We start from the raw sequence: 26,428 nt of genomic DNA on the forward strand, positions 1-26,428 counted from the left end.
AATGAGTGTTTCTCTCTTATTTTGCATGGTGTGTGTGTATGGGGGGTGGAGGGGGGTAGGCAATGCTTTGATATCATCTCAGATTGTTCCAGAAGCCCCCCTTTGGGTCCCCTGTGCAAGGACTGGCCCCATGTGTTCTCGTTCTTCCGTGGGGCCCAGTCCAAAGCAGCACATCAGAGACCACAGGTGAACACGCTGAATCATCTGTGTCCTCCAACATAGGGCAGAGATGTCCGTTTACTTGTTGGTCTCTCCCCCCGCCTCTCCCAGCCACAAGCTCTGAGGGGGCAGGCATCACGCCCCCTTGTCCTGGACCTATCATATGCCTGGCACACGGCGGGCTTCGGTAAGCATCAGTTCAGTGGATGAAGGCACAAATTGCAGGCAGATCTATAAAGCAGCCATGAACACAAGGCCCTCTGTTTCCGAGGAAAACAGTATGGGCTGAAGAGAAGTCACTTTCAATGATATGTTGGTAGGGTGAGTGTCCCAGAATGGGTACTATTCTGAGCACATTAGGCCTAGAGAACAGGTCACTTCCTCACAAATGTGAACAACTGTCCTGTAGAGCAAGCACTGGACTAATCCGTGTGGCTGTGGGCGGTGATTACAGAAAAGCAGGTTTCAACCCAATCCGGGAAGAAGGATGGGACCCCCCCAGGCCAGAGGTCCCTGGGTGACACACTGTGGCTGGAGGGCATCGCTCATGACCTACAGCAGGGGGCGCTCCAGCAGCCCCTGTGGATTTGGATTGGACCGCCCTCCATCCGGGAGCTGGGATACTCCAGGAGGCTGGATGGCAGGTGCAAACAGACAGTGGAGGAACCATGCCAGGTCACCCAGCACCACACGACTTTTCACCAGCTCCTCCTTGGTCACCCCTGTGTCCCACCACCTCTCGGCCCAGAGCTGAGTCCACGGACTGTGCCCTTAGCCCAGAGCCCCAGCGCCCAGGACCCCCGGCCACCACCTCACCTTCTCTGTTGTGGGTCTTCTCCCTCTGAGACGCTCTCTGTCAAGGTCAATGTTTCCTAAAGCCGGATTCCAGAATGCCTGGATTAGCCCCGCGGGATTCACCAAATGCCGATTTCTGACCCCACACCCCTACCCCAGACCTACCGAGTCCAAGTCTCTGAAGATGAAACTTGGGGATCCAGAGTTTCGACAAGCCCCTCTCGTCAGGGGGGAGGAGGGGAGATGGGGGAATGTCCTAAAATTAGAGAGCAAGAGGGCCGATACCTGCCCAGGTGAACTCACTAACTTGATCAGTTCACCTGGGCTAAGGGGAGGGGCTCAGCAAGCTTCCGTCGCCACACACAGCCTTATCTGCACATTGGAGTCACCTGGAGGGTTTTTAAATGCCGATGCCTGGGTGCCACCCCCAGAGATGCCGATTGTCCCTGTTTGCGGTGGAGCCTGGGCGCAGGGAACTTCCGAAGCTCCCGGCAGATGCGGGACAGCCAGGCAGCAGTCAGCAGTCAGCACTCACACCCCTCCCCAGAGTCTGGGGCAGCATTGTTCTCTCGAACCACCCGCGTCCCCACCATGAGGAGGCATCTCTGACCCCAAAGTCGTCACCCAGGAAAGATCAACTTCACCTCTTCCCCTGTTCTGCTGAAGGATCGCCCTGGAATCAGCCCAAAGTCCTTGTGAGGGAAGAAGAGCGAAGTTCAATCGTGGACGATGCGCGCCCCCTGCTGGCAGCATGTGGTTTGACCTGTGTTGTTAATTCTACCTTTGGGTTCTTTAGAAACAGACCTTAAAGAGTACAGAGAAGTTACTAGGATTGCTATGGCAAATACTATCCGTCCAGAGAAAAAAATAAAACAAAGTGCTCATTTTGCATGCAGGACGGTTTAGATTTAAAAAAAAATAATAATAAAATGCTTATTGGACTGTTCTTTTTTTCAAAACATTTAAAATAAAATATTTTGAGAAAATCCATGGCATTAAAACACGATAAGAGAACAGGGTCTGAAACAGTACCACGTGTTGATGGGGACATGAAACGACTAGAGCCCTCACGCTGCTGGTGGCAGTGGTAAGTGGTGCAGCCACTTTGGAAAAGAGTTGGCCCTGTTTTATAAAGCTACCCAGACACTTCCCACATAACCCAGAAATTCCACTCCGGGGTATTTACCTAAGAGAAATGAAAATACATGTCCACACAAAAGCTGCATGTGAATGTTCACACAAGCTTTTATTCGTAAGAGCCCAAACCTGGAACAACTCACACGCCCATCAACTGGCCAGTACTACTCAACCACAAAAAGGCAGGAAGTGCTGGACATGCTACAGTATGGACGAATCTCGAAAGCATTAAGCCAAGTGAAAGGACCCAGCCAGAAGAAAACTGCATTCTGCGTGATTACGTTTGTGTGACATTCTGGGAGATTTAAAACTGGACCAATGGTGGTAGGGGGTGGGCCGGGGGGCAGGGGATTCACAACACGAGAGGCACAAGGAGGCAGCGCTTTGGCTCCCCCCTACCTCTCTTCCTGGTCCTGCCTCGTGCAGGTGCCAGCCCATCGGGGGAAGGCCCACCATGCAGGCCTGGCCGCTGACCTGAGCCTCGTCCCAAGCTCTGTGGTGTTAGGACCCTGTGTGTGGTTGGCTGGGAAACAGGGCTCAGGGCGGGTTTGCAGACCCACTCTCCTTCCAGGCAGGGCCAAGGTCAATGCCGGCCCCTTCCTCCAATCTAGGCTTAGCATCCTCCAGTCCAAACTATATAGGGTGGTTCTTGGGGCGCCTGGGGGGTTCAGTCAACTAAGCGACTGACTTCGGCTCAGGTCATGATCTCATGGTTTGTGAGTTTGAGCCCCGCGTCCGGCTCTGTGCTGATGGCTTAGAGCCTGGAGCCTGCTTCCAATTCTGTGTCTCCCTCTCTGTCTGCCCTTTCCCTGCTCTCTCTCTCTCTTTCAAAAATAAATAAGTACTAAAAAAAAAACAAAAAACAAAACAAAACAAAAACATTTTAAACTGTATAGGGTGATTCTGTACCCTAAATGATAAAGCTGACACTTGGATTCCCATCAGTTTCTTGTGTACTGGTAAAAACACCAAGACCAGACATGGCAATTATAGGAATCCCAAACCTCTGATTATAGGGAAGGGGCTGTTTATCCCACAGACCATTTGCACATGCACACAAATGCATGCACATACACACAGAATGATTTCATTGCCCCAGCCTCACTCTCCTTCCAGGGCATCCTCCTGCTGCTGAATGAATTCTCTTAAAGCTTGCCTTTGGTCATGTCACTTTCCAGTTCAAACACCTTCACTTACACCTCAGTGCAAACAAATTTTATCAGCGAAGATTCTGGAATGCAAACAGCAGAAACTAACACTAGCTAGTTTAAGTAGAAAATTTGTTTAAAAAGTTAATATCGGGGCAAGGGGGTCTCAGAATTTCTGAGAGGTCTTAGGAGCTGCTCCCTAGAAAGGATACCTGACCCAGGGAGACCCCTACTGCCCCCAGTGATGGGCCTGGACACACAGTTTGTACCAAGCTTCAGCACTGGCCCCTGCTGCCCCTGCTGATGCCAACCTTTCCAGAATAGACTCTGCTGACTTCTGCCAATTCAGAGTCTGGGGCTTGTGCACCTGATTGGCCGAGCCTCAGTCATGTGCCTATACTTTGCAGCAAAGGAGGCTGGGAAAGTGAGTTTGGGGCATGTTCAGCTCTTACATTGGGAGCTGTCCTCTCCTCAAACTTTAGAAGGGCGCTCAGACGCTAGGTTGCGGAAAGAATCACAAATGTCCCCAACACAAATTAAATTCTAGCATGTCCAGCTGACATCAGAGGCCCTCTGTAATCTGTCCCAACCTCCCGCTTAGGGGAGTTAACATTGTAGTTAAACTGAAGACGTCCCTGGGCACTTTCCTCCCGCAAGCCTTAGTTCACTCTGACATCAGAACTGTAGCGTGTATTTCTGTATCAGCCAGCTATTGCTACATAACAGACAATCACAAAAAACTCAGTGGTGCAAGTGTCACACGGCTGGGGCTTGGCTGGGGTGACTCACTTACCCTGGGCTCAGCTGGCAGCTCTGTGTCAATCTACAGGCCTGGCTGAACTTGGCTGGGGAGGCTCACCCTGGGGCCAGGCTGAAGGAACAGCTGCTGCCGGGAGAGCACTTCTCAGGGCCATGGTGGAAGGGCATGGGGGTGAGTCTGGTGCTGCCAGCACCCTTGAGGCCTCCACCTGCATCACAGCTGCTAACATCATTGGGCCACGCAAAGCAATACAAGTGGCTGAGCCCAGAGGCCCAGGCTTTAAACTTTCATAGCAAAGGGTGTGGACACAGCAAAGGGTTCTCCCTTCCACCAGTCTGCGCTCCCTTCTAAGGAAGTCACATGCATCCCCAGTGCCCACTGGAGTATGAATGTGGCCCTCAAGACATGTTGAAGGAATGAGCCAATTACAAGTGTGTGTGTTGGGGTGAGCAGGGTGTAAAGAGTCCATGTAAGAAGTCCCAGGAACTTGAGGGCGTGTCCTAGAAGCTCTGGTTCCCACCTGTTCCCTGTTCTGGTTCCCTGTTCTGGTTCCCACCTGTGGCTCCCCACCACCACATGTGCCCGATTTCCCACCCAAGGGAACCAGCTAGTCCGATATCTCAAAATGAACCACCCCTATTCTGGAAGCAGAGCAGGTGATGTAGTGTGGTGAGGTTGGTGGTTTTCCCGTGTCACTGAAATGTTAGTTCCCACTAACATTTCACTTTAGGCTACCCGGGGTATTAGGAAAGCTCACCCTCAACCACTTCTGCCCCCTCCGATCCACCCTGCTCACAAACACCGAGGGATTTTACTGAAAAACAAATCCGATTGTGAGTGTCTGATAAGTGTTTATTAAATAAATCAATGAACTACATTCAACTTCTGTCCCCCAGCTCACCGATTCATTTGATTGATTGATTCATCGATGGATTGACTGATTCATTCATTCACTCAAAAATATATTTTGAACTGCTGCTTCCCTGACCCTGAGCTCTTTCTCTTATGAAGATAGACTAGAATACAGTGCCGGGTCTCAGGGCTAACCCTCAAATAGCAACCTTAGATTCCACGGTTGCTTGCTTGAGTGTTTGGCATTTTATAGTTGTAATAAGAAACATTTAAACATCTTGCAGCCGGCATGGAAATTCTTGTTAGGAGGAAGGCGAAGTGTGACCTGAGATCCCAGTTCGGTAGGAGACCAAGTGCACAGAGACGTGTTCTCCCCTGGACACAGTTGAGGAACTGGGGACAGGGAGACACAGAAGGGACAAGAAGAGGAGGGGCCAGAGAGGCTGGCTGAGGCTGGGGCCACGTGCAGTGTCCACACTGGGAGGCTGGCAGGCGGTTGGGCTGGCCAAGGACATGTTAGCCTGGGGACGCCGAGAGGGCACTGAACATTCCATTTGAGGTTGCTTGTTTGGAAGGGGTTTCCATCGCTTTCTCCTCTCCTCCCGCATCACTGTATATACATTATATGATCATGGATATCAAGGAAAGGTCTACGTCTAGTACCTGGGTGGCTAAGGGATATGCAACCAAAACATGTTCAGAAGCAGGAGTCTGAATGAATGCCAGCCTCTGAGGGTTTACACATCATCTTCTCTAATGGGAAAGCACAGGGAAGGCTTTGGACCTCCCCAAGATGCAGATTTGGGGAAGTCTTTTCCATAGGTGAGCTCCAGTCAGGCTGTTTGTGCACAAATTAAAAAAAAAAGAATGTGTATATATGTGTGTATATATACATACATATATACACACATATATAGGTATATGTATTTACATATGTATGTATATGTATATATATGTATATGTATATATGTATATGTATATATGTGTATGTATATATATACGTATATATATACACACTCCTATTTTATTATTTTTTTTTAATTTTTTTTTTCAACGTTTATTTATTTTTGGGACAGAGAGAGACAGAGCATGAACGGGCGAGGGGCAGAGAGAGAGGGAGACACAGAATCGGAAACAGGCTCCAGGCTCTGAGCCATCAGCCCAGAGCCCGACACGGGGCTCGAACTCACGGACCGTGAGATCGTGACCTGGTTGAAGTCGGACGCTTAACCGACTGCGCCACCCAGGCGCCCCAACCTATTTTATTTTTATTTAAAAAAAATTTTTAACGCTTATTTATTTTTGAGAGAGAGAGAGTGTGAGCAGGGGAGAGGCAGAGTGAGAGGAAGACAGAGGATCTGAAGTGGGCTCTGTGCTGACAGCAGAGAGCTGGAGGAGGGGCTGGAACTCATGAACCGTGAGATCACGACCCGAGCCAAAGTCGGACACTTACCTGACTGAGCCACCAGGCACCCCTATATAATCCTATTTTAAACACACTCATGGACATTGTCATGGAAAGAGCTTTTTACAACATTTTAGGGGCAACTGGACGGTTCAGTCAGTTAGGCGTCCAACTCTTGATTTCGGCTCAGGTCACGATCTCATGGTTCCTGAGTTCGAGCCCCACGCTGGGCTCTGCGCTGGAGCCTGCTTCAGATTCTCTGTCTCCCTCTCTCTCTGCCCTTCCCCTGCTCTCTGTCTCTCTTTCAAAAATAAATAAACATTAAAAAAAAACTTTATAAGAAGGTAATTTGTGCTCCAATGCCTTTTGATGTGACTCCAGACCTTGACGGCTGCTTTGCTTCAAGAGAGGTAGGGCTGTGTAGCTTCCAGGTATGAGCGTGTCTGATACCCCACCTGCTCGGTCGGCCCTCCAGCCCTCCCCGGGACTCTCCCTCCGCAGACACAAGCCTGTGGTTCCCTCTCCGTGTCCTCCTGAGGCCTGTGGGGTGTTGCTTCAGGACCCCACCGACTTGGTCTGGATCTGGTCTCTGAGCCCACCTGCTCTCCTGCTCAGACAGGAACAGGTCACATGACCGCCCAAAGATATGCCCAGGGAGGCCACAGGTCCCTCCCAAGTCCCGGCGGCCTCTTCGCATTGGGCTGTGCCTCATGAGCCCAAGCCTCCAAACACACACACACACACACACACACACACACACACACACACCGCCACAGCCAGTCTTTGCTAGATGAACCACGTGACTGGTTTTATTGGGTAGAAACTGAGGGCCTTGCAAGCACAGTGACAGATACAAAGTGCCCTGATTATACATTATACTCCGAGGACAGATCAGTCATCACTTCCGAATCCCTCAGGGATGGCCGCACACAGCTATACTTTGGATGGATGTACTTTGGCCGGATGTACTTTGGCCGTACCCCTGGATGAACCCCTGCCCTTGCGCACGGACTGCACTCCCCGTCGCCCCGTCTCCACCCGGCAAGGAGCGTCTCCCTCCGAGGCATCAGGCCTCAGGGTGGCGGAGGGAGCGAGCCGGGCGGGCCAGAGAGGGACGTCCTTCAGCATCAGCCCCCTTGCCCTCAGCCTGCCCGTCTCCGCATCCCAGCAAGTGACACCTCGGCCTCCCTTTGCTTCTCCGGTGGGAACGGCCCCGTGGAGCACGTGCGGTGTGATTCAGCTCCTGGGAAAGGACAGCGAGAGAGGCACGGGCCGAGAAGCCCCCAGAGGTCACGGCCACGTGGCCCCTTTGTCTTCACACACGGCAGGCCACTCGGAGTGGCGTCGGTGCCACCAAGCCCTCGGGGACAAACTCCTCTGCCTTCACGTGAGCCCCTGGGCAGGGCTCCCTGCAAAGTGAAGCAGGGCCAGCACGGCCGCGGGGCGGTGGGCAGGTTTCCTCTGCTGGCCTCGTCGTCTGCCCCCACCCCCAAGCTTCATCCGGGCAGCAGGGTGGCAGGGGACTGACTCCACACTGTTAACACTAAACGACCCGGCGTGTGCTCATTGAGATAGTGTGTTAGTTAAAAATAATAATGATATATCTCCATACGTTTCACGGTTCAAACAACACAGCTTTGAAGAAGACGTACAGCTTTCTGTGGGGAGGGCGGTTGGGTCCAAAAATGAAATTTGCAGGCGACCAAGAAGACCCTGTTGCACCCTAAAACATTTGTGCAAAGTGTGGGAGCCCCCAGGGAGGACTAGCTGCCCCCCAAAGCAACGTTGGGCAGGAGGGCATGCTCAGAAGGCGGCCACGGTGAGAGTCAAGGGTCCCGTTGAAGAAGAGTGTGGGAGGGCTGGCTCCGGGATGGGCTGGGAGGACCTGTCGCTGGGGCCCCCACCAGCCTCCTCCCAAATAGCTACGGCGCCACGGGTCTGATGCTGACCTGCTCCACAGTCCCCCTCTGCTCAGACCTGTGGCCTTAGGCGACCCTCTGCCAAGTACAGCACAGCCACCCGGTGTTCCGGCTCTGGGCGCCCCGCGCGCAGGACCTCGAGAGGAATGAATGGTACAAAGAGCCCTCCACAGACAGAGGCAGGGTGCGAGGCCCGGGGTAAAGCCCAGGCCTGGACCAGACTCCAATCAGCCTGGCAACCTCAGCGGGAAGAAAGCAGAGAAGCCTGAGAGGCTAGTGCAGGACATGGCTACTACCCCCCTGTCCCCTCAGGAAGCTGGGGCGCCCGACCCCAGAATGCTACCACAAATCCCATGTGACCGGGGGCATGCCACAGTCGTCCTTCTGGGCCCCAGTGAGGTCGGGACGCCCCCTGACCGCCCCACCCTTCTCAGAAGAATACAGGGAGGCCTGGTGAGAAAACCGAGGACGACGGTGCCTGGAAAGCAAGAAGTGCTCATCTGCGGGCGGAGAAAAAGAGTCGTGTTCTTAAATTCACAAAGGACTCCGGGCCGGAGTCACTGCAGAGACCGCCCTGGCCCCAGCGTGACCAGGACACCACCGGCGGAAGCAGAGGTGCAGAGAGAGAATGTCGTGGCAACGACCATCTACCACGCTGCGAAGCTCCCTTCCAGGGATTGGTGGGGGGAGCGGAAGGGGCGCATCCCCCCCCCCCCCCGGCCTTCTTTTCCTTGGGGGAAGAGTCAGAGGGAACACGCCGGTCCAAAAGAGTGAGTCTGCCTATCTCGTTTACCCTACATTCTCAGATAATGAACTACTGCACCCACCCGAACTTCAAGAGATCTGAGGGCCAACCTTTTAAGCACCAAGATTTCTAGGATTGTGTTGTATGTGTTTGGGAACGGAAGTAATTCCGAAATGGGTAAGCTGCTCCTCCGCCTTCTTAAACACAGGATACTGAAGGCTGTTTGCTCCCGTTCCCCCGGTCTGGTCGCCGACATCACAGGGTGAGCAGATCTAAGATGCTCTGGGCCCTCGGGGCTACCACAGCACATTTGCACCTCCACTAACCGGCCTCAGATCACTTGCTGCTTTCCGAAATGTGTCGAGTTTTGGTCTTTTTAATGCCATTACTGTTAGGCTACTAGCTGCCATTTCTTGCTACATCTAGCACCTGTTGTCATTCTCTTCGTTCACTTTATTATGAGAAACCGGAATCAAGTTCCCTAGAATTGAATTTAAAATTAAAGCGAACGCCACAAGGGATCCGCTGTTTGCAGAATGTTTGGTCTTTAACACAGAGCTTTACAGCATCTATTTCAGGGGCTCAAAATCAATTTTCCTTCATCTGAGTCCCCAGCTACCTAAGGGCTGAGTGAGCTTGCTTGGGTAAGTGGTCCCGGGAAGTGAGGTGTGCTTTGACCTTGTTTCAGTAAGAAAGTAATCATAGTCTCCTTTAACAAGTCTGCAAGGTGTTCAGTGGGTCTTGTAAACTTTGCCGTTGAATATGGGCTTCTGAGCTGCTATGCGGATAAAGTTCTTGCTGGGACCACATCGTTGGAGGCGTCTCCAGAGGGAAGGGGCAAGGGACTTGCCTCCAGTTGTGGGGAGGAGGGACTGAGGCAGGATCCAGACGGTAAGATGATGGATTCAACTGGAACCTTTTCCAAAGGCAGGTGGAAAAGGAAGGAAGAGCCCAGCGCAATAGGGAGGGAACTTAGTCCCTGGGTCACATGAACCATTTCTGCGGAACGTTCCCTCATCACCACCTTCCTGCTTTCCACGGGTGTGGTGGGGGATAGGGACAGATCACTGCACCCAGCTTCCACCCTCAGTGGGCCAGGAACTCTGTGCTAAAGAGTGCAGCGTGGCAGAAGAGCCCGGGACTTACCCTGAGTGACAGTCACACTCGCGGGAGCCCTGGGAGTGACCATCTCACAGCACTTTGACCTTGTCACACCCTGACTGCTGGGGTTACCTTGGTCTGGGCACCGGCTCCCCACAAGGCTCCCTGGGCATGCTCTCCAGGGGACCACAGGCACGTCAGCAGGAAAAAGCAAACACTGGCCTGAGGGTTAAGGGTCCCGGTTCTGTCCTGTCCCTGCTCTGGGTCAGAATCCACCCCCACCTTCCCACCCCCCAGGAAACCTGAGGCAGATGGAACCAAGCAGCCACATGCATGGCACAGGCAGAAAGCACAGACCTGGAGTCAAGGGCAGGGTGCCCAAACCCCCCAGTGTGCCCAGGACTGGGGAACTCTGCCAGGATGCAGGGCTTCCCTTGGGTCAAACCTGGAAAATCTGAGGCCAACCAGGATGGGGCCCCCTCATCCCTGGACCGGCATCACCATCACTTGGGAGCCGGCAAGAAAGGCCCCACGCCAGCTCACCGAAGCAGAGACCGCAGGCTGGGGCCCGGGAACCCCCAAGCTCTCCGAGTGACTCTGACGCAGCTTCAGGTTCAAGAACTGCTCTAGAATATGGTTCTCAACCTTGGCTGCGTATTCGAGTCATGGGGAGAGGCTGAAAGACTTGACTACCTGGGTCATACCTCAGACCAACTGGATCAGAGCCTCTGGGACGGACCGGGTCCAGGCACAAGTATTTCTCAAAGCTCCTCAGATGACTGCAAAGTGCAGCCGAGGCAGAGCCCCTCCGCCCTAGGACAGTGGATCTTAACCACTGTGCCGCAGAGTCATGTAAGATTTTTGAAAGGATCGAGGCCCTATCCCTAAGCCAACTGAATCAGATTCTCTGGGCGAATCTCTGGGACCCGGCGTGAGGGTTATTTTATAAAGATCCCCGGGTGATTCTAATGTGCACACAAGGCTGAGAACCACAATTCTAGAGGAAATAAAACTTTTACCCCAAAGCTGAGCAAGTCATTTTTATTGAAGGAAATGAGTTACTTAGTTGCCAAGGGAACCGTCCCCCGAATGGAAAGAAAGACAGTCACTGATTTCTGGCTTTTGTGCCAAGCGCTAAGTCACTGACTGAAGTGTGTATTTCTCTCTCGCTCTCCCTCTGCCTTTTCTGCTTGTTGAAATGAAAAAAGAAGGAGGGTTCACAGAAGAGACTCTGCAGGGGAAACATCTAATGACTTAAAAAAGATGGGCAGAGCTGTTGCCTCTCAGGAGACTGGCTGTGGCCAGGACAGCTGAGCCCAGCTAGCAAAGCAGACCGGGTCTGCTGAGCCTCAGCAAAGGTGTCAAGGTCATCAGAAGCCAGGGATGGACCAAGGGCTCAGGAGAACTGCTCCGGACCAAAAGGAAAATCAGAATTGTATTACAGAGACACTGAAAACAACGAATGCCATCTGAGAACAGCTTGTACCTACCTACATGATACTGTATGAAATAAACCAGTCACAAAAAGATACCATATGATTCCACTTATACAAGATACCGAGAATAATCTCATTCACAGAGACTGAAAATAGGGTGGTGGTTTCCAGGGGCTGGGGGAGGGGAAGTGGAGGCTGTCCTTTAACGGGCATAGAGTTTGTTTTGTAAGATGAAAGGTGTTCTGGAGACTGGTTGCACAACAACGTGAACGTACTTAACTCTACTGAACTGTGTGCTTAAAAATGGCTCAAATGGTAGATTTCATGTCATGGGTATTTTACTACAATCAAAAATAGAGAAAAAAAAAATCTCTGATCGTGTCAAGGCCAAAACAGATTTCATAAATGTAATCGATTCCCAAGCAATTATTTTTGTGTTGCTAGTTTAATAGTGGGTTATATCTTATATTCGTCTTCACAGAGGGGCAGAAGTGGGGTTGTGTGCCGGATTTTCATTTTCACTCTTTTCTCACTTAAGACGCTATCTCGTCTGAATTCCACGCCGGACATCACCACTCACCGGGCAGCCGCCACTGAATGGCAGGCATTGCAGAGTGTGGTTCTCCATCAGCTGTGCTGATATGGAAGGTGACAGAGAAGGAGGAGCCAGGCGTGACCCAGGTTTTTCGGGTGAGCTACCACCAGTGCAGGAGAGCCATTCACTGGGGGAGGGTTGGGGGAGGGAGGAGGCCGAGGAAGCTGGGCTCACCGAGTGTCTAGTTTGTGCCAGGCTCTGTGCTAGGCATTGTGCAGCCCTATTTCACTTGACCCTCGCCACAGCTGGAGAGGCTGGTGTCCTGGCCTCGCTCCTCAGATAATGAATCAGACCCTCCAGGGACTTCAGCAGCTCCCTCGGGGTCACGCCGCTAGTAAGTGATAAGAGGCAACCTTGAATCCAGGGTGTCCTTTTAACTACGCCAGTTGAGGACATGATGAGGTTTGCAATGCAGCGCAGGGACAGATGTTCAGGAGGCCGCGGTGAGCATGCTTCCGAAGATCCAAGGGAGAACCAGCCTGCAGGTAAGGGGGCTAAGACGCAAGGACGGGAGAGACAGGCTGGGAATAGATGAGCTTTCTCTCCTGCTGAGAGAAGAGAACCCTGAGGTTCACAGAAGATGAGTCAACAAAGGGGCCTGAGAAGGAGCATTCAGAGACAGGAAGGAAGTCAGGGGAGAGTGGTTTGTTAGGAAACAAAGGAGGAGAGGACTCAAAAGGACAGCGAAGCCACCCTTGTCACATGTCACACGGATTTCAAGGATGAGGCCTGAGAAGCAGCCGCTGCATTGGCAATCACCAGCCTGCAGAATTCCAGCTTAACTCCAGCACACCCTCGTCCTCTTTCCCTGGTAACTGTCCCCGAGCTCGGACTTGCCAGCTTTTAGCACACGTGTGGGATCCTGGTTCAGTGTCTGGACACGCCCACCAGGCTGTCAGCCCCGGGGACGGGCAGGGGCTACGTTTTGATCATTTCGATCGATCGTTCATCCCCCAGCACCTAGCACGATGCCTGGCGCAAAGTGAGTGCCCAATAATTATTTGTTGAAGGCCTGGCTGAAGCCAGCTCTGCGCCCTCCCTCAACTGTCAGGAAGTGCCATCCCTGCCCCCTCCCCACAGTCAGCAAAGTCAAGGGCCGTGAGGCCCTCTGCTCTCTGTGGCACCAGGTGACTGGTGGGCAGAGTTGCTTCGACAGCATTGCTAAACCGCCTCAAAGGCGGCATCTGACCTTGAGCTACCTTCCGTTCTGCTTGGCTAAGCACTGAGTCATTTACTTGTTTCTGCTGCCTTTCAACCCTGGAGCCGTGGGTTTAGCACAAAGGAAGACACGAGGGTTGTTTTATTTGTGGGGAATCGATTTCCCTTAAATAAGGATTTAAACTGCTAGTCTGCACTGCACGGTGGGAGGGCGTCGGGGCTTCGAGGAGCATGGTGGGGGCTTCCTGAATCAATGCCCAGGTCTCTCCAAGCCTTTGAAAAAAATGTTTTCCCCACAAACACTGACTGCGGGAGAAGGAGGATGGCCTGGAAGTCAGGAGACCAGGTGAGTCCCAAACGAGGCCCTAGCTGGCCATGGGGCCTTGGACAAGTCAGTCAACATGTTGTCACTCTTCCTGGGCATCTCTCCTCACCTGCAGACGTAGAGATGCCCTCAACCCACCCCACCCCCAGTGCCAGGACAGCACACGTTCACTGTGGGTGGGGGTGGGGGACAACTCCAGGCAGAGACTGCCTTCGGACCCAAGACGGCCTCCCAGAGCATGTGTCCCTGAAGCAGGGTCCACCCTGCAGCGCCACCTCCGTCAGGATCCCTCTGGTTCCAGCCCTTGTGACACTGGCCGAGAGGCAGCTAAGACAGAGGTCCAGAGCGTGGGCTTTGGGGTTCCACACGCCTGGGTGTGGTTTCCTCCTCTGGGTGTCTGACCTCCTCCTCACCTGATGGGAGCCTTCTTACCTACGGGGTCTTGTGATGATCACAGGAGATAATGCAAAGAAAGTGCTTTGTGCAGGGCCTGGCACAGAATGAGAACACACTAAATGTTAACTATCGTAATAACAAATACTATTTGTGGCTCAGATCCATACATCAGGAACACCTCCAACAACAAATTAGAGATTGCAAGGACCCCAGAGATCTTTCCTAAGCCTCTAGTTGTAGCGATGAGGAAAGTGAGATCTGTGGGGAGAGGAAGCAACTCACCCTAAGACCCGCAGGCAGAAATGGGACCACGAGTCCCGATTCCTCTATGGGTGTGGATCATTATGTCCTATCGCCAGCTCCTACGAGGGCCCTGCTGGGGCAGATGCCAACCCGCAGCACCCTCGAGCGGTGGGAACCCTGATGTCTGATTCACCGCGGCTCCTGCCCCCCAGCCCTGCCCCACCTGGAACAGAAGTGTCACTCAGGGGCTCTGGCCATTCAGTAGAGCCCCAGACACGACCCAGGCCCCCTCCCCCTTCTAGGTCTGTTCCCTTAAATGGGACAAAATGGTCTTTAGGAGTCTTGCAGTCTTAACATTCCACAGTTTCAAGAACTGCACTCAATTAGCCACAAACAAGTGGCTGGAAACCTCCATAAGTACCTTGGGAGGAACAGGCAGAGACCAAGAAAGCGCAGCCCTCCACCGGCCCTGGGGAGTTTTCCCCAGTTCATGGCGTACTAGGGTCTACTTAGTCTCAGTGGCTACTTCCCTGCCCTACAGACAAGCAGCGCGAGGTCTCCCGGTCAGGATCAGGGCTCAGAACAGAGGCGGAAGCATGCACTCCATGACAACCCACCAGCGTGGAACACAAGCCCAAACAAAGCGGTTTTGCCAAGAAAGGAGCCGTGCGCCGGGAGCCTGGAGGCCTGGGACCAGGCCCACGCTCCCCTCTGTGTCTCACTGGCGGGATGTGCTGCTCTGCGTTGTACAAGGAGGCCATCAGATGGCAGGCCGCACTCCCTGCTGAAACCTCACAGCCCCTCATCCTCCCCAGAGCACCCAGCAGCTGGGTTCGGGCCTGCATACGGTCTGCCCTCCGGCCCGAGGAGAAAGCAATACTGAATTGATTTGTCATCACGTCTTCCCAAGGCCAACCCCAGACCAAAGCAGAATAGGCTTTCGGAAGTGTCTAAGGGAGGAAGGGAAGAACGGAGAGAGGGAGGGAGGGAGGGAGGGAGGGAGGGAGGGAGGGAAGGCGAGAGGTTGGAGTCTTAAGTCCCTCCAGAACTAACATTCTATGAGTCCGTGCAGCTAGGTTCTAAGGCAATTCACCGTGGGTGTCTATTAGGTACAGCCACGCTCGTGGTGGTAACACCCTGCGGGGAGCAAAGGGAATGAACTTCAGATGTGAAATGCCACGTTAACCCCTTTTGGCCCAGGCACAGTTAACTTCCCAAAGCACAGGCGCTCCACAGCGTCCGTGTGCGTGAGGCCACCCGGCTGTGTAAAGTGCCAAGTCCTGCCTTCACAGCAGAAGCCTCAGTGATGCTGGTGTCGGAGGCCATGATGCACTCCCGTCTGCAAAGCTCATCGGTTGCATCTCAGTGCTTTCCAGCCCGGAGCCCACAGGTCAGAAACACAATGTAGCAGGATTCTGCAGGATTCTGGAGCATAAAGAGGAACAGATCTTATAAATAACTCCTGGTTAAAACAGAGCTGGAAATAAGGAGACAGGAGAGGAAGCAAATTGCTAAGCACGTATTGAGTCAATCACATTGGCTTGGAAACCTTAGTGCAAATGGCTGGTCCTTCTCATCAGAATATCAAACACAGGATTGAACCCGGAGGCACCAAGACTGTGCATGTGTGTGAGGATGTGTTTGAAAGGGTGTGGTTAAGACCCTGGACCCCCCTGAGCCACTCTGTCTTCACAGGAAGGTCTGGCTGCTGGGTTGCTCTGTAAGCTCTGAGATTCTAGACAGCGATTCACAGCTGAGGCCTCAGTATAAAACTCAGGAAGCCAAAAGTCTGAATTAAATCTCGACCATGCTCACACGTCCAGTCTCCCCCTTTTCCATTCCGTAGGGCCTTTCTTTAGCTGCGACAAGGCCACTACAGCCTGCACTCTCCCGAATGCTAAAATTGAGTGCAAATGTGCTTTAATCACTGGCAATCCTCAAGGCCCCTGATCTCGGGGTGTGGCCCAGCAGCATGCTACCTACGGGCAGGGTGGGGTCATAGGGCCCCGGCTGAGGCCAGGAGGCTTGGCACAGAGCTGACTGTGCCCGCGCCTCCCCCCCATCCCTGCCTCCTGGCCCACGCACTGCCCGGTGCAGGAAGGAGAGGAGGAGCGAGGTTCTGCTTGCCGGGGTGTCCGGCCAGCCTGTGCCGCCCTCAGCAGCAGGTGCAGGTGCCCGTGTGCACGCGGAGGATGCCTCGGCTGTGCAGGTGCAGGAAGTTGAAGATCTCAGAGGGCATGGCGTGGAAGCCGGGGCGGGGCTTGACGTTGTCATAGTAGTGGTGGGTGATGTAGAGGCCCGAGGGGTTCATGGGGAAGGCCCAGAAGCCGAACAGGTGCACCTCCTCGCAGAGCTCGAGCGCCGCGGTGGCCAGGATGAGGCCGGTGCTGATGCGCTTCGCGCGCACCCCCAGGCTGAGCCAGTAGCGCGACACGTTGACCAGGTATTGCGGGTGGAAGTAGTACACGGCCTGCGTCGACTCGAAGTCGTCCAGCACGTACTTGACGCGGATGGACACGTCGGTGTTGCGCGTGTTGTAGAAGGCGGGCAGCAGCACCGACGCGTTCTCGTACACCTGCAGCACCCGGTAGAAGGGCCGCCGCCACTTCTCCAACTTGTGGAACCTGGGCGGGGCCGGAGCAGAAGGGTGGTCGGCCCACTCCCCCCACCCCACCCCCACCCCCAACGTGCCTGTGCGCCTCTTCCCCCGCCCCACCACCCCTGCTGCCCCCATCCGGCACCCTGGGGCCTTTCCAGAAAATGCAGGGGACTCAAGGCCACCCTGCTTCCTTTCATCTCATTCACCTCCTAAGATGAATGGCCTGCCTTCTGTTTTCTAAGTAGAAGCAATCTGAGTCCAAAGGGACGACCATGTAGGGAGGGCAATGCTTAACCCAAAGGGATGAGAGCATCCGGGGGCGGGGGCGGGGTGGGGGTGGGAAGGGGGGACTCGGTGGGGAGGTAGGGAGGAAGTGGAGGCTTTCCCTGGGCCCTCAGGGTAGACGCGTGTACTTTCTTTCCCAAGATCCCCAATGAGTACCCCAAATGAGTGTGCCTGCTCTCTCCTTCCTGCCCCGCAGCCCCTCACTCGTGTTTTCCTCGCCTGATTTACCAACTCTTCGGCCTCTGGTCTCTGGCTGTCCCCTCTCTTACCCCTGGTCTGACCTGGATGATGTGACTAGGCCCTTGGCTGTTGTTTTAACCCATTGACCCCCGTCCCCAAGGCCTCCCAGGCAGACAAACCCCAGGAGGGGAACTAGGTGGGGACTGAGATCTTTGTTAAGAGTCTTCTCCCGGGGCCCCCTGGATACACCAGGGTAGGGAGCTGTCTTCCCCCATCACACTCAGGAAAGCTTTCTGGCCCATCTACGTGAAGACTGTCTAGACCGGTGCTGTCCAAAAGAAATAGAACTGAGGCCACATATCTCACTTAAAATGTTCTAATGATCATATTTAAATAAGTAGAAAGGAGTGGGTGAAGTTAATTTTTATATTATATTTAATGCTCACAATGTTTTATTTAACCTGCTGTACCCAAAATACTACTCTTTTTTTTTTTTAATTTTTTTTAACGTTTATTTATTTTTGAGACAGAGAGAGACAGAGCATGAACGGGGGAGGGTCAGAGAGAGATGGAGACACAGAATCCGAAACAGGCTCCAGGCTCTGAGCAGTCAGCACAGAGCCCGACGCGGGGCTCGAACTCACGGACTGCGAGATCGTGACCTGAGCCGAAGTCGGACGCTCAACCGACTGAGCCACCCAGGCGCCCCCAAAATACGACTCTTTCAACAGGTAATCGATACAAACAATGGATGAGATATGGTCCATCCTCCTTTCCATGTTAAGTCTTTGAAATCGGGTGTGTGTTTACACTTATAGGCAGCCCATGTCAATCTGGATAGCCACATTTCCAGTGGCCAGTAACCACATGTGACTAGCGGGTACCATACTGGACAGCACAAGTCTAGAAGAGGGTCAGTTACCTCTCGGTGATGATGCTGGGGTTCACAGTGACCACATCCGTCTTCACTCCCACATCCATGGTGTACTTCTCCGAGATGGGGGGTAGGTTGCACCTGCACAAGAGACAAGGCACCCAGGCCGTATGTGCTCAGTCATTCTAGACACAGCTGGAGAGCAGGCAGGGGGAGGGCATGGGGAGGGAGGAGATGTTGCTCCTATGGGCAGAGGGAGGCAGAGGCAGCCAGCTGGATGGAATCTTTGTGGCCTGTGCATAGAGAGGCAAGTTTACTCCTCCCCCCTCCCCCGAGTGGCACAATGATGGTGGACAGCCTCAACCCCAATCCCTCTGCATGAAGCCTTTATTTTCAACCCATCTTCTTTATCCAGGCTAAAGATGTAAGCGAGGATACCCAAAGAGGCTAGAAGGGGCTCTATCTGAGGAAGAAGAAATACCAGGACCCATCTCTGACTTAGTTAAAGCCAGGGCGAAGCCAATATTGGTGCCAGCCCCAAGGCCGCCCTTGTTCCAAGCCCTGCTTCTGGAAGAGAAGAACCCAGTTGGGGAGGGTTCTGCACACCCACAGATCTGCACAGACCTTCATATAGCTGCTATGCTCTTTTTAAAAAAATTAATTATTTTGAAAACAGAGGTGTTCTTTGCACACGTCTCATTCCGCAGACGTGGAGACAGAGGACCTGAGAGGTTTGGCCACTGGCCCCAAGGGATAGGGCTGGAGAGGGCAAGAAACAACCCAGAGCATGAGGGTGTGCAGGGCTGGGGAGTGGAGGCTGATCTCTTGAAGGACAGCATTGGGGGATGGGGGTGGGGCACCACAAGAGGGAAGGGCACAGAGCCGGAGGGCCGTGGGGGCAGAAGCAGCAGGTGCAGAGCCTGGGGGATTCTTTACCGGAAGACAAAGTCAGCGCTGTTGATCTCTCTCCCACAGCGGCTGTTCTTTAAGATGCCTCCATTGCCCACCACTGCACACTTCTTAAACTGGGACCGGTAGTAGGGCATGTCCTGGGGGAGACAGGGACGCGGCTGTCACAGGCAATGCCCTCCCTGCCTTCTTTGGGTGCCCTCACCCCTGTACCCATGATCAGGTCTACGAGCCAGCCTTGCAGGGAATGTGGGAGAAAAGTGGTTATTATTCCACTTTGCAGATGAGAAGAGAGGCCAGGAGACTTGTTCTCAGTCCCACTGGCCAGCACGAATGAGCTGGAACAGAAGCCAGGTCTCCACAACCTTTTTCAATAAGCTCTGGGATGCCTCAGGTTTCCAGAAAGAAGAGAGTACAGGTTGTGGCTAGTCCTGCTTGCCTTTGGTTTTGCCAATGTTGGGAAGCTCATCTTTATGACTTCTAGTATGCATGTTTTATTGGTTAATGCAGATGTTCTGGGGGGTGACAGCAGCAGAGATGGGGACAGGGCCGCCTGGGACCAGGGCCCTAAACCTGGCTCTCACCCCTTTCAGCTCAGGACATGGTACAGACCCTCCCTCTGCTCTGCAGGGGGGCACATGTGCCTGGGATTCAAAGATCAGATGGACCGGGACACATGGCAGGACTTGGCAGCAGCAGGGACAAGAGACCAAGGGCTGAGTAAGCAAGGCCACACTGGGGAACAGCGAGAGGCCGGAAATTCCTGAAATCTCTGCTAAGTGCAGAGGAGCCCGGGACTTAGCCTGAGTGACAGTCACACTTGCGGGAGCCCTGGGAGTGACCATCTCACGGCACTTTGACCTTGTCACACCCTGACTGCTGGGGTTACCTTGGTCTGGGCACCGGCTCCCCACAAGGCTCCCTGGGCATGCTCTCCAGGGGACCACAGGCACGTCAGCAGGAAAAATCAAACACTGGCCTGAGGGTTAAGGGTCCCAATTCTGTCCCGTCCCTGCTCTGGGTCATAATCCACCCACCACCCCACCCCCCCACCAAGGAAACCTAAGGCAGATGGAACCAAGCAGCCACATGCATGGCACAGGCAGAAAGAAGCACAGACCTGGAGTCAAGGGCAGGGTGCCCAAACCCCCAGTGTGCCCAGGACTGGGGAACTCTGCCCGGGATGCAGGGCTTCCCTTGGGTCAAACCAGGAAAGCCCGGGACCAACCAGGATGGGGTCCCCTAGGCAAAAGACCCAGGTTCAGCCCTGGTTTTGCGTGATAATGAGGTGAAGGAACCATAGACAAGTGTTTTGAGTTCTCAGCAACTCGGTTTTCCCATCTGTAAAATTAGGATAATTCCATGTGTATGTCGTGCTTTTCAAAAGTGAGACAACGTGAAGCAGAGTTTCTCGATCTGGCACCGTTGACACTTTGGACCAGCTCATTCCTTGCTGGGGGGGGGGGGAGGGGGCTGCCCTGTGGACTGCAGAATGTTTAGCAGCATCCCTGGGCCTCTCCCCACCGGATGTCAAGGGTAACGCCCAATCATAACCACCGAAATGTCTCTAAACGTTGCCAAATGTCCCCAGGGTTGAGAACCACTAGTGTAAATGAAAAGCCTATCCAGGGTGATGCTTGGCCCAGAGGTATCTCGGCAGGAGGACCAGATTATTACTGTCATTAGTCCCCAACGATCCGTCCCCCCAGGAGCCTACTGGACAGCTCCCCTTCCAGCACACATCACCTGGCCAGCCCTGAATGACAGCGGCCCCGGTCGGCACCTTGGCCTCCCGGTGGGGTCATGGGCAATCACACCACAGTGGGTCCTCAGGAAGGAGACTAAATCTGAAGAAGATGCTGCATCCGTCTGTGGGAGACTGTCCTTCAAGGCCCATTGTCCCTGAAGGGACAGGCCCAGGGGCCAGGATGGGGAAAACAAGGGTGTCTCACAGCCATTGGGGAAAACTGCACTGTTCGACTTTTACCAGGGAAAGGAAAAAACCAAAGTTATCTTTGGAGAGATCCTCAAAGGCCTTTATGTTCTATGTCAGTGTCTCCCAAACTTCTGTACATCAAAAACAACCTGGAGTACTTTCTGGAAATAGAAATTCCTGGGCTCCTTCCCAGAACCATGGAATCAGAATCTCCAGGGTCGGGGGAGGAGGTGGAGAAGCTGAATTTTATACAATCCCAAAGAAGTACTTACCTTGAGGGTATGAATCCTTCTAAGTCACGGGCTCTAACTCAGGGGGTGGCTAATTACAGCCTGCGGGCCACCTTGGACCTTCTGCCTGTTTCCGTACAGCCTGCGAGCTAAGCATGGGTTTTGTATTTTTAAATGGTTGGGGGTGGGGATCAAAAGAAGAAGACTTCGTGACACGTAAAAATTATGTAAAGTTCATGTTTCAGTGTCTGATAGGAACTAGAGTGTTCCTGCAGCCCAGCCACACTCATTTGTTTGTGAAGGTCCGTGGCTGCCTTGTGCTGGAACCATAAAGGTGAGTGGCTGTGACAGAGACCATATGGCCTGCAAGGCTTAAAATATTTGCTCTCTGGCCCTTTCCAGAGAACATTTGGCAGCCCTGCTCTCACTCCCTGGGCCTCGGCCGTCTATACCCACGGCCCTTGTTGGACCCATATGTCATAACTGAACTGTCACCCACTGGCATGACCCGCATGAGATGTAAGTCCACCTGTCGGACATCAGCCTCCTGTTCCAGGCCTTGCAAGACCCACGCTGTAGGGGTGCCTGGGGGGCTCAGTCGCTTAGGCATCTGACTTCGGCTCAGGTCACGATCTCGTGGTTTGGGAGTTCGAGCCCCGTGATGGACTCTGTGCTGACAGCTCAGAGCCTGGAGCCTGCTTCGGAGTCTGTGTCTCCCTCTCTCTCTGCCCCTCCCCCCTCACACTCTGTCTGTCTGTCTCTCTCTCTCTCTCTCTCTCTCTCTCTCTCTCTCTCTCAAAAATAAACATTAAAAAAAAGAAAAAAAAAAGACCCACCTGGTAAATGTGGCTTATCCCCATCATCCTCCAGCCCAGTGACGTGGGGAGAGAATGTGTGACACCTCTCCACCTTGGGCTCCTCCCCACTGCCCCCACAAGGCCCAACCTTATCAGCACCCTCCGTTTAAGTAACAGAACTCAGGGACCCGTGGGCTTTGTTTCATGAGCATTCCCGTTGAAGCAGGGCAGCCCAGGCCCTCAGATTTCATCCAGAAAGACCTGACTCAGCATTTCTGCAAACTGGGCTCACTAAGCCCTGCCTTGGACCCATTGCTCTCCAGGTGGTGGTTATGAACACATCCAGTGGAACCTTCTTCCTCTTCAGATGGTAATAACCACCAGAATGAGCTGAAAAGGCAGGTTCCAGGCCCTTTTCTCTGAGATTCTGACGCTGTGATCAGGCCACAAGTGAAGCCAGAGCTTCAGTGCCCTGAGCCGTTCATTCATGAGATCACTTATCCTGTGGTCCCCCATGACCAGGGAGCCACCGTACTAGCCCTCCCGACTTCTTTTATGCGGAAGGAAAACAATTCACGTCTATCTTGTTTTACTTAGATTTTCTGTTATAAGCAGCCAAACCTATTCCTAGCCTAAATCAGTCCAGTGTGATGGACAGGGAGACTGGGGCCTTGGAAGATATAAGAACCGTCCAAGGTCATCCAACGTGAGATCAAATCGTTCTCGATTTGCTTTCTACTGGTCCGTGATTTCTCGTGCATGCAAACCTTTGCGTGAATGGTTTTGCTCCTGCGCCTGCCTCCAGTGGGGGACAAATGCCTAATCACTCTCCCAGATATCTTCGGGATGTCCTCTGCAAGCAATGCAATAACCAAAATTTGACACCATTTTCTTGCCAGAAGTCGCTCAAATAATAGCCAGTTGGCACTCACTCTGCCCAGACGGGAGCCCCGGAGGACAGTCCACTGAGCCACCCCGAGCCAGGACAACGGGTGCAGAGAGCACAGCAGAGTGATGCCACACTGCGTGGGCGTGGCCACAGAGGGCTACGTGAGGTCGCCCCTTTGCCCTGCCCAGACTGCCCTGCCCCAAGCAGCACCTTGGGAAACATGCGGAAGATCTCCTGGTTGATGTGGTAGATTGCCGCTGGTGTCCACTTCATACTTGAGCTTCGTCCCCAGGGGCGTGTTCTTCTGCGTCGTGAAGAGGAAGGAGGGGGCGTTTGCAGCACCTGGACAGAGTGGACCTGCCAGGCAGGAGACACAGCAGGAGGGACAGGTGACACAGGGCAGAGCAAAGCCTCTGGAAGAACAGAGGGGTCAGGGAGCTGCGGCCCCTCGGGGTGAGCCGTTCTCTCCCCCCCACCCCTTCCCACACTCACTCCCACCCCCTCGCCTCTGCTCATGTTGTCCCCTCCCCCTTCAACATGCCTCCCCTCCTCACACTTGCCTTTCTCTCCGGGAGCTCCCAGCTGCCCACCCCACTGACCTCACTGGCCTCCGAGGACCCGGAGCACAGACCCAGCTACCACCCACTTCGTCACCCACCAACCCCCTCCCCACTTGAACGAAAGCCCCTTGATGGCAGGCACCCTGCCTCTCCGGATCCTGCACGGTGTCAGTCGCACGATGGTTCGGGTGTTCGACAGCCAGCTGCCGGCCAGTCGTGGGATGAGTCATGCCTCAGTCAGGCGTTTGCCAAGATCTGCCAGGCATTCTACTACTTTCTGGAAACACTCTTTATCCAGCCTTGATGGAAATCCGGGGACACAGAGGGTTCTTGGCCCCTTAGACAAGGTGTTTACCCCTATCCCACGGGGGCAAAAACCCAAGACACCGATGGTCAACAGAAGCATTTAGAAAGTGTCTGAGGAACAGGGGAGGTCAGGAAGTGGGCTGGTGCTGGTTGGTGACTTCCTGCAGAAAGAGGAGCCTGACTTCCTAAAGAGGTTTTCAGGAGTCCATGAAAGAAAGAAAGAAAGAAAGAAAGAAAGAAAGAAAGAAAGAAAGAAAGAAAGAAAGAAAGAAAGAAAGAAAGAAAGAAAGAAAGAAAGAAGGAAGGAAGGAAGGAAGGAAGGAAGGAAGGAAGGAAGGAAGGAAGGAAGGAAGGAAGGAAGGAAGGAAGGAAGGAAGGAAGGAAAGAAAGAAAGAAAGAAAGAAAGAAGAAGAAAGAAAGAAAGAAAGAAAGAAAGAAAGAAAAGAAAGAAAAGAAAGAAAGAAAAAAAAAAGCCCTGTGGCTTTCACTCACAAGAGCAGTCAAACACAAGCCACAGAAGGGTTAAAGCTTAGAGGATGCAAGCAGCCTTTGCAAAACTAAAAAATAAAAATAAAAATAAGCCCTCCAAGGGAGAAGGCGGCTGCTGAGGCCGACCTGGGAGTCGGCCAGGCCGGAGAAGGCTGAGTTTTCCCTCTGCCTCAGCTGGTGCTCTGCCGGGTCACTCTCTCTCCGAGGCCTGCTGAGGGGCGGGGTCCTGGGCACTGCTCTCCCCTGCCCTGGGGGCCCAGAGCCCCCCACCCTGGCTGCCCAGGGCCTGGACCTGACACGGGAGGCAGGCAAGCTGCTGCTCTCCCACGTGGTGGGGTGGGGAGTTGAGCCCGCAAGGCTCCGTTTTCTCCCAAAGCAGCAGTGTTATGCTGAGTCCACACTGGCCTCCTCCCGCCAACACTGGCTCCAGGCACTGTCACGTGCAGTGTCTAGGCGGCCCCAAGAGGGACGGGACACCTCCACAGAGCCGGGATGACAACGACCACAAACGTTTGAGGAGGGGCTTATGGGAGAGTTCACATCCAGGGTCTGGGATGGAAACTTGGGCTGCCAACCCAGTGTCAGGAGGCCTGGGTTCTAGTTTCTTCTCCGCTCCTGCCAGCTGTGGGGCTCTGGGCTCTGGGCCTCCACCGCCTCATCCATAGAATGTAGTCTTGGCTCTTCTCCCTCTGAGCCTCTATAATTCTGCGACTCCAGGTTGCCAAAGCCAGGAAGGTTATAAAATTATGTTTTATGACTTTATTTCTCGTAGGGATTTCATTGGGGAAACTCAGCTGGCTGCTGATCGGAGAGGGCCTTCCTGTGGAGTGATGAGTTTCAGAATGTTGACTGAGTCTTCTCAGAGGGGAGGCCAGGGACCCGGCCAGCAGAGGCCACGAGTCAGCACTGGCCCATTTAGCTTTGCTGGTCCAGAAACTCAATCTTGCCAGCCAGCTGGAGAGTTCACCACTGATGGAAACTCTCTCATATTAACCAAGCTTACCAGTGACGGAGCTATAAACCAGAATGCCAACACGTCCATTTGTAGGCAGTAGGGTGAGGGAAGGCCTCAGTTACAGGACTCCTTCTAGCACGTTCCCTCCACCCCTCCCCATTTCACCATACCAGGGTCTTGCAAACCTGAATGAAGGATCTCATCATCGTTGAATGAGCTTGTAATGAGAGCAAAGGGAGGCAACCGACTGGCTTTGAAGGCTTTTCCATTTGGAGCCTGGCAAGACCTGATGTCATCTCCCTTTTCCACACCTGAAACTACGCCCCTACCCCCCACCCCGAGAAGGGGCTCAGCATGCCCGCCCCGCGCCCGGAGCCTCTCTGCTGGATAGTGCTGGCTGATCCCTGCCGAAGGCTCCCACACTTAATCCTTGTTTTTCTGTTGCCATATCATCTTCCTGCTGCTTCGTTATCTCCTTAGATATGTGACTCCCACGGAGGACACTTCTGTGCAGCTCCTAGCCCAGACAACATCTCCTTGCACCTCGCTGACCTCTGCGCTGGGTGTTTTATCAGCCTGCTCAGGCCCCGCCCACCCCCGGGGGGCGTCTGCCAGGGCAGTGCCTACACTAACACCTCTTGCTAAGGGCTGGATTTGGGGTGGCACTTGCCGCACAGACCTTGGACCTGTTCCCGCCTCCCAGCACTTTCCTCAAGTTCATGTTCTACTTTTATGATGGCGGGGGGGGGGGGGGGGGGGGGGGGAGTGGAGGCGAGGCGGGGTCTTCCTGCCCTCCTGTTGGGCCTTAGCTGGGAGTCTGCAGTCTCACAGAGGCCTCTGGTTTGCAGCTGCTGGTACCTGCTCTTCCGGGGTTATCACTTTAAACATCCACATTTCTAAAAATGTGCCACTTAAAACTACTACTCAGTCTCTAGACGTGGCCTGGAATTGCAGAAAACTGGACCAAATGACTCATAAGGAAAAGACAAAATGCTTAGTGTCATTTGCTTTTCACAGCCCCCCCCCCCCCCTCCCCGGGGTAGGATTCCTGCATGCTGATGGCTCCTGACTGCATCCAAACTTCAGCCTGACTAGCCTGCATCCGGTCTATACCCACATGCCTGGGGTCCCATCAGTCCCATTCGGTAAGGTCTGTCTGCACTAAAATCCCACCGTGAGCTCACAGAATTTTAGCGATGAATCCACGGTTCACGTTAATCTGCTCATCTCTTGCAGACAGGGGAA

The 26,428-nt window shown here is 53.6% G+C and overlaps 1 protein-coding gene across 1 annotated transcript in view; it reads right to left on the bottom strand.

Moving 5' to 3' along the window:
- Positions 1 to 11,046: 11,046 nt before the first annotated feature.
- The window catches only part of ST8SIA5 (ST8 alpha-N-acetyl-neuraminide alpha-2,8-sialyltransferase 5), a 59,615-nt gene continuing 44,233 nt past the window's right edge, over positions 11,047 to 26,428 (bottom strand). The window contains 6 exon segments of the mRNA XM_086682890.1: positions 11,047 to 16,798; positions 18,161 to 18,253; positions 19,049 to 19,161; positions 23,084 to 23,125; positions 23,127 to 23,207; positions 23,209 to 23,230. Coding sequence (XP_086539016.1) covers positions 16,330 to 16,798; positions 18,161 to 18,253; positions 19,049 to 19,161; positions 23,084 to 23,125; positions 23,127 to 23,207; positions 23,209 to 23,230 — 820 coding nt within the window. The 3' untranslated portion in view covers positions 11,047 to 16,329.

The sequence above is a fragment of the Puma concolor genome, chromosome D3 (genome assembly GCF_028749965.1).
Source record: "Puma concolor isolate L17-30 chromosome D3, mPumCon1.1.hap2, whole genome shotgun sequence".
Classification (NCBI taxonomy): domain Eukaryota; kingdom Metazoa; phylum Chordata; class Mammalia; order Carnivora; family Felidae; genus Puma; species Puma concolor.